General features: G+C 43.9%; 2 protein-coding genes across 2 annotated transcripts in view; one reads left to right on the forward strand and one right to left on the reverse strand.

Moving 5' to 3' along the window:
- Positions 1–964: 964 nt before the first annotated feature.
- Positions 965–1,378, forward strand: LOC123766133 (myb-like protein Q). The gene has a single exon (XM_045755016.2). It carries the CDS (start codon positions 965–967, stop codon positions 1,376–1,378), a length of 414 nt encoding a protein of 137 aa, XP_045610972.2.
- Positions 1,379–4,409: 3,031 nt separating this feature from the next.
- The window catches only part of LOC123766121 (nephrin), a 77,998-nt gene continuing 74,016 nt past the window's right edge, over positions 4,410–8,391 (reverse strand). The window contains exons 22-23 of the mRNA XM_069303588.1: positions 6,791–7,424; positions 4,410–5,958 (exon numbers count right to left, since the gene is read on the reverse strand). Coding sequence (XP_069159689.1) covers positions 5,477–5,958; positions 6,791–7,424 — 1,116 coding nt within the window. The 3' untranslated portion in view covers positions 4,410–5,476. The remainder of the gene's footprint in view (positions 5,959–6,790; positions 7,425–8,391) is intronic.

Consider the following 8,391-nt stretch of genomic DNA (forward strand, 5'->3'; position numbering starts at 1 on the left):
CGTCACGGAGAGTCAATGTCCCGGCCATCACTCGAGACATATAATATATGCTTTAAACTAGTATTGAAACAACAAAATATCGGAAAAAAATAAACTCTTGCGTGTTGATGGTTATTTAGTGAACATGATATCTTGTCAACGGCCCATGATGGAGTCGTGATGTTTTATAGCGGTTTGTGGCACTCTGTTGTGTTCGAATCTTTCTCAGGGCGCGCAGAGAGGTTCAGTTGCCACCAACACACACCACACCCCTCCCACCAACACACACACACACACACAAACTGAGTACCCATATGAGCCACAGGGGCGTTAGAAAGAACTTTTTCAGTGTCAGAGTAGTTAACAGATGGAATGCATTAGGCAGTGATGTGGTGGAAGCTGACTCCATACACAGTTTCAAATGTAGATATGACAGAGCCCAGTAGGCTCAGGAATCTGTACACCAGTTGATTGACAGTTGAGAGGCGGGACTGTTTTCCTTTGTATTTCCCATCTGAAGCGCTCGAAAATGTGACTGGCAACTATTGTGTCTTATATTACTTCGCAACCCGTTGCTTTTATCCCAGCAGCTAACGCTCTTCAAAAACAATGGGGACAATAAATTGATTAATTAATTAGTTTTCTATTCATACGTGTCATGGATAATGACCATGACTACGCGAGACGTGACGTGAACCACGCGAGTACCACAACCAGCTGTGTGATCAACACTATTAACTGTAGAGGACAATGAGAATATATATATACATAAAAACAAAACATAAAAAGCAGACTCCCTCTTTCGAGTCCAGAGTTTGAATCTCTGATTATCCAAGGGAATGAAATTTAACATTAATTACCTATCTGCTATTTTCTGATTACCGAAAAAGATAATTATTCACGAGGTGGGCGACTTAGTGTCCATATGTGGATATTCACTCGTCCGTGATGTCCGGTTAGTGGGGGTTGCAACTCGTTGCAGCTTATGGTGCTGGCGCAGCGCCAACGGTCGCTGGAACAGCACCAACGGTCGCTGCAGCAGCACCAACGGTCGCTGGAGCAGCGCCAACGGTCGCTGGAGCAGCACCAACGGTCGCTGGAGCAGCACCAACGGTCGCTGGAGCAGCACCAACGGTCGCTGGAGCAGCGCCAACGGACGCTGGAACAGCACCAACCGTCGCTGGCGCAGCACCAACGGTCGCAGGCGCACCACCAACGATCGCTGGCGCACCACCAACGATCGCTGGCGCACCACCAACAGTCTCTGGAGCACCACCAACGGTCGCTGGTGCTGCACCAACGGTCGCTGGAGGATCACTCGTTCAACAATGCCAAAGTCGTTTCTCGTGAAACAATATTTGTTTGCAGGAAGGCTGGAGACTTAAAACATAAAGAATAAGTATGAACTACGGATCAGTCGCTTCATATTCCCACACTCAATAAATATCTTTATCTTCGTGTTCTTGATAACTAAGATACTTCACGAGACTTGGTCACGTGAGTAGCCAGCGCATAATAAATATAATATATATTATATAATATAATAATAATTATACATAGCTAAGTAGGCGCATTCTCACACTTACAGTATTCTTAAATTGACATAAAAATTATATATGGTTAACGTTCCTTTACTTGGTTGATATATAGGACTAACCAGGCCGTGTTAGCAACCTATATATATGACTTCTACAAAAAGAGTGATTTAGAGAGAGAAATAAACAATTTATATTTACTTAAGGGTCTCCATCTCTTAGTAGTCACGGGGACAGGAAGCCGCCGACTTGTGAAACGTCTCTCATTAATTGTTCCTGGGGACTTTTTCTTTTGTTTACAGCGGCCATTATTACATTATAATATTATTCCAAGTGGTCAACAAAAAGAAAAATACAGTTGTAAATTCATGATGTTACATAAATAATGGACAAAAAAATCACAAGTCGAATTTTAGACATACATTTAACCTCAAACTAATTGCATATGTTAATAAATCACGTTGTTTAAAATGGCACACAATCCAACAATCGGTAATTGTTTTTGAAGTATTTCACTGTCATGAAAGACAGAGGCCTGCTGCGCTGTCTTTGAGACAGAGAAGGTGCTTTTCTAGCTCCTCAAGATGACTCCGACCTATGTTCTCCACAGTCCTGCTCCTGTGCCAGGTAAGTCTACTACGGGCTCACCATAGCCCGTGCTACTTGGAACTTTTTGTTCCCAGTAGCTGAATCTAAAACAACAATAAAACTATGTTCTCAAAACGTTTTCTTTAGTTTATCCTCGAAATATATTGTTGATTTAAGTCTTGTTATACTTAATCAAAGATATTTGATTTTATGGTATCTTGCCCAATTTGAAGTACGTTTTTAATATCTAGATATACTTAGAAATTTATTTATATTTGAAGTTGGTCTAAGACAGTGGCACTGAGTGAGGTGTATATCACTGCGCCATGTTAAAAAAGAATATTTACCAGCCAAAGTAAAATAAAAATGTTTTAAGGCATTAGAAAGTTGGTGAAATACTCACCAAGTCCACAAGTTCACTACGGGCTCATCATAGTCCGTGCTACTTGGAACTTTTGTTCCAAGTAGCTGAATATAAAACAAAAACAAACAATGTATGATACAGAATATGAGAACCGTTCGCAAGTTAGCTACAGACTTCCTGTTCCCGTCTGGACCAATGAAAATGGTAGTAATTCGGGATGCAGCTGTATTTTTTGTTTCAAATAGTTAGCCCCATTACCACGGACAGCGAAAACCATTTTCTTTTATGTCAACACTGCATGAACGTTTCCTGGTAAACTTAAGTATTTTTTTGTTCAACGTTCTGAACCACTTATGTAATACTTTATCCTTTGTGCCGCTCACACACAGGATAGATATTTGGTCCATAGTGATGTAATTGACTAACTAAAATTCTATCTTGTTGTGTTAGTGTCTCTGGGTGTGACGACAACGTCAGCTTGATATACTGTTCTGTGAATAGACTATCGAGGTATACATTGGCCCGAGGTCGGGGACATGAAGCTTGTACTGTGGCTTATCAAGGTTCCACAAGGATGCAACCCATAACGATTGCTTAATTCCAGGGTACCTATTATACTGTAAAGTGAAAAGGAGCAACAGGCTAAAGAAAACCTGCCCAACCGTTTCTGTTCTGTCTTAATAATTCTCCGGAGGTTGATAGGTCTCAAGCCCAACTCCAAATGGCCGTATTTAGGGTGACGGGAATTTGGCAGATCGTATGTACGTCGGCACCCATCTTGTTATCCAGGTCCTTTGACTCGTTGAGGATTTTTCGTTTACCTATCATTTACCTGAATTTACCTGAGAGACAGTAACACTAGTGGCCTCGACGAGGACAGGAACCTGGCAGCTTGTCGAAGGTTCCCCATTTGCCTTGACAATCTTTTCCAGCTGTACTTTAAAAGTTAACAAAGTTTTGGTATTTACGGCTTCGTCGGGTAGACGGTTCCAAGGGTTTATAACTGTGGGTGAAAAAGCATCAAAACATCTCCTGTTCTCAGTCCTACATTGTGGCTTGTTGAGCTTCAAACCGTTTTTCCTTGTTTATGTTACATCTGACCTTTTGAAGAAATTTTTCGGATCAACATCTCCAAATTGTTCAGTATTTTACATTTTTTAATGAAATCCGCCCTGTCATGCCTGGCTTGCAGTGATGTTAGCCTTGTGACCCTCAACCGTTCCTTGTATGTGAGTTGACTAAGCTCTGGAAGGATTTTTGTTGCCTGGTGTTGCACTTTCTCCAGAGCAGCTATGTCGTTCTGAAAATGATGTCTCCATGCTTGGATACAGTAATCCAAATGGGGGCGCACCAGAGATTTATACAATTGAACCACTACCTACGTTTCCTTAAAGTCAAAGGTACGCTTGATAAAATGACCCTTCCCTTTTCTTACCCATTCTTCCATGCTCAGTCATCCTGCCTCCTGTCTGCTGGCCTTCTTGTCTTTCATCCGTAGCACAACCTGGTCAACTTGACGGAGTGAGACTGCCGGAGGAAGCTATACTCTAGCTGTCACACCACTTCTCTCGTCGTTTGGATCACCCTGACGAGCCTCATCCTTACCATTATAGCACGTCCTCACATCTACATCATACACCTTATCTTACAATTCGGTAGACAACATTCTTATTCTTCCTTGGGAGTTGGAATGACTATTGTGTCTGATAAGAAACACGGTGCTTAGGCCTAGTGATCTCCCATAGGTCACTGTTAAATCCAACACTTAAGTGACTTGCTAAGGGAAAGAGAGAGATACACTGAGAGATGTACCACTTTTCTCTGTGCACATACAATGAGAGATTACACTCAGAATATTGCCATGTGACACACACATATGTTATGTTTAATTGCTTCCTTGAGCTGCATCTGAAAAAGGGGATTATAAAATAAAAGACCCACGCTGGAAGGCTGGACACATCTAAATTCAAGTTTTATTTGTACATACAGTTCCGCATATAAAAATAAGTCTCTCGGCACATCCTTATGAATAAATAAGTTATTGTGAAGCTCTGCACCTTTTTCCAGGAGTTGATCATAAAACATTAACTTTCTACGTTTGCTTTAGCGCTGATTTATATATTTCTCTCAAGAGAAATGCTTATTTACAACTAAAGATCACATACATCAGCTCAGACCAAGAACAAGAACATATAAGTCCAGTTTCTGACCCTATTCATTTATTAACTGATGTAGTAGAAACTATAAGATCTTGCTCGGTTTGGTGTAATGTAGAAGTTGAAGCTGATGATTCTTTCTGCACGAGACAACAGTTCGTCCCCTCACGTGGCAACAGCTTGTCCCTTCACGTGGCAACAGCTTGTCCCTTTACGTGGCAACAGCTTGTCCCTTCACGTGGCAACAGCTTGTCCCCTCACCTGACAACTTCTGAGACACTCCCTGACGTCTCAAATCAACACCTCATCACAACACTGTGGTCCTGACCGTTGAAGTAACGTCTATAAGGACTGCAGAGAAAAACTAGGTTACATACTTCATCACACTCGCTATATAAGAGACGATCTGCTCGAGCACCTCAAAAGTATGAGAGAGAAGTGGAGCGGTGTGGTGCACTTCATGCTGCTTCGACAATTATATTTCTCCACATGAGCATGTCCTCATCACTAAGCATTACTTAAGAGAGCATGACACATGACGAGCAAGGCAGATCATGTATAAATAAATTAATGTGTGCTCGTAGTGTCTGTGAAGTTTCCTATTCAATTTGGCCTCACACTGGCCGTGTATAATCTCGTTTCTCACTTGGAGTTGAGGGTGAGGCAATCAACATTAGGTAGGTAGGTAGGTAGGTAGGTAGGTAGCTTAACATTATTTTCAAGAAACTGAACCGGCAAAATTCCTGGAAATGTCCTTAATCCTTAATGTTTTCCTTAATCTGTCTCACAGCACTATGACTTCGATTTCCGGATAGTAAGGTAGGCAACTCGGGTTTGTCCTTCCTTGCGCAATCTTAAGACGACGGAGGTTTACTGAGCGTAGTGCCGGAGGTGTTGGATGATGGTAGAAAAACAGGAGTTAGATGGGACACCAGGGACCCAGCAGCCCCTGGATTGAGAGAAGGAGCTACTGTGGTAGAGCTGGCACTTCCAGGGACATTAGTATCCTGACGAGGGCTGCCACCGTAGCCCGATGATCCGCTGTCGTCCTGACCAGCTCCTGGGCCGCCAGCAACGCCCTGCGAAAGCGTCCGGTGCGCTAGCGTGTCGTGATGAGCATGCCGACTGTCAACCAGCTCTTGCTGGTGGTGATAATTGTGGCGCTCTTGGGCGTGGGTGACCTCCTGCACCGTCGGGGAGGCCAGCTGACCCACGCCTGTGCTGGTGGCCGTGGTGGTGAAGGGTCGCGGTGCGCCTGGACGCTGCAGGGTGGAGAACGAGGGCGGCGTCTGGCGGTGCTTGCGGGGTCCCACCGTGGCGTACCCCCTAGGGACTCCTGTCAAAGAGATAAGTCGTGTTTTTAAATCACGTATCAGTGCTGGTCGCCGAGATGCGAACAGAGGCAGAACTGTGCACTCTCCACCACTTCTGCCCGAGCCATGTTGTTATAGCAATGGTCGTAATACTGTCATTGTATTCTTAGGTCTGTATACACGTATCGCTTAGCTAGTAGCTATTCAGTATTTATCCATCCGTGACTAATATTATCAAGTGCCGCACTCAACGCAAAACATAAATTGGGATATGTGCTCTTAAGCGAACACCATTTAACCTAAATATTTGTAGTGTACATGTATGTGTGCACGTATGTACGTGTGCACGTACGTACGTGTGCACGTATGTACGTGTGCACGTGTTTATATGTGTGCTTATGCGCTCTCGTGAAGCTAAAGAAAAAGTCAATAGAACATAAAACTATCAATATCAGGCACTTCAACAGGAGGATAATCCAGTATCCCTGGGTGTATATTTATTTGTGCATATCCCTGTGTACATATCCCTGGAGTGTATATCCCTGGGTGTAGATCGAGATGTGCTACGGGAAGGGGGTCAATTAAAAAGCCCGAGTCATGAACTAATGTGGTCAAAGTCTCAATACTGAAGGTAAGACATGTTTAAATAGCTTTAAAGAATGTATAGTGGAGCCAGAGGAACGCGATACATCTATAAGAAAATTATTTAAAAGAATCGTGAAAAAAAATATATATATAGTTATCGAAACAGAGATTTGCATAATACTTTTCTTACTGCTGCTCACATGTTATTGACAAGCACTTTTTAAAGTGTTACTTCTTGATATATTATGTATAGTTTATGAGGTACTTTACCAGTAGGCGTGAGAGAGACGTCATAGATGTTATGAGTGTGAGGGTCCAGATGCTGTACTTGAGGGTGCGAGAGCTGCAGCTGTTGGCCCCCGCCTTCTCTGGGAGAGGACCACTTCTGTGTCTGTTGTTGTGGTTGTGGTTGAGGCTGGTGGTTGTGGTGCAGGTGGTCGTGGATCTGGTCCCCCGGCGACTGTCTGGACCCGTCGCCCTGACTTGGGGAGGGAGAGCGGACTGGAAGAGGACCAAGTGTGTCTGCTGGACAGCCGGGCGTGGTGGTGCCCCGCTGCTGCTGCTGCTGCTGCTTTCTGCGGTTGAGGGTTCCAGCAGAGTCTGAGGTGGTGGGGCAGACGTCAGGAGGGTTGGTGGTGCGCTTGACTAGGGATTCGTCGCCAGGGATGTAGTTGTTTTGGGGTATGGGAGAGTAGTAATAGGAGCTGTCGTCTCGATATTTCTGGAGGGTGTGGCCGCCGTTCTGCGCCAGGACTCTGCCGTTCTGCTGACTCCTGCCCCTGCTCCTGAAGCTGGTGTTACGCAGGAATTCTTCATCGGGACTGAGGACCGGCGTGCCTCCCACATCCCCATGGAAGAGGCTCGTCTGCTCGCCGTCGTCAACACCAGTTTGACACTCTATTCTCTGCAAAACCATGATATATTATCTCAAAGTTTGCATTATGTAATGACATAAACTTGGCTAACCTTTATAGAATAAATAATAAACAATTGTCATACATAATCACGCATATAATACAGGATATAGTGAAATGCGTCATAACAGCAGCAATCCTCTTAATGTTTGCCGACGATGCTAAAATTACAAGAAAGACTAAGTCAAAGGCTGGCAGCAAAAAATTTCAAGGTGATCTGGACAAACTAAAGGTATGGTTCAACAGTTGGCTACTTGAATTGAACTCAAGCAAGTGTAAAGTGATAAATAACTGAAGGGAGCAGGAGACTGGACATAAGGTAGCAATTGGGAGACGAAAGCCTTCAGGAATAGGGAAGAGAGAAAGATCGGGGCATGATATCCTGCCGGCCCGCTTCCCTGAGGCCTACAGGGATATCGTCAGCGGCATATGCGAGGTTGGCCAATACAAGAACTGCTTTTAGAAGCTTACGTAAGGAGTCATTTAGAACTTTGTATACCACATATGTCAGACCAATCCTGGAATATGCGGTTCTAGCGTGGATTCCCTATTAAATCAAACATAAGGAGAATTTAGAAAAAGTTTACAGGTATGCCAGCAGAGAAGAACCCAGAGCTAAAAGGTATGAGCTGCGAGGAAAGACCACTGGAATTAAACCTCGCGTCAATGGAAGACAGAAATTAGGGAAGACATGATTACCACCTACAAAATTCTCAGAGGGTAGACGAGGGCATGTTGTTTAGTACGGGTGGTACACAAACAAGGGAACACAGGTGGAAACTGAGTGCCCAAATGAGCCACAGAGACGTTAGAAAGAACTTTTTTTAGTGTCAGAGTGGTTGCCAAATTGAATGCATAAGAAAGTGATGTGGTGGAGGCTGACTCCATACACAGTTTCAAGTATAGATATGATAGAGCCCAATAGGCTCAGGAACCTGTACACCAGTTGATTGACAG

The sequence above is a fragment of the Procambarus clarkii genome, chromosome 5 (genome assembly GCF_040958095.1).
Source record: "Procambarus clarkii isolate CNS0578487 chromosome 5, FALCON_Pclarkii_2.0, whole genome shotgun sequence".
Lineage (NCBI taxonomy): Eukaryota > Metazoa > Arthropoda > Malacostraca > Decapoda > Cambaridae > Procambarus > Procambarus clarkii.

Excerpts from the sequence above, each read along its gene's own strand:
- LOC123766133 (XM_045755016.2), top strand. The coding sequence starts at position 965 with ATGGTGCTGGCGCAGCGCCAACGGTCGCTGGAACAGCACCAACGGTCG.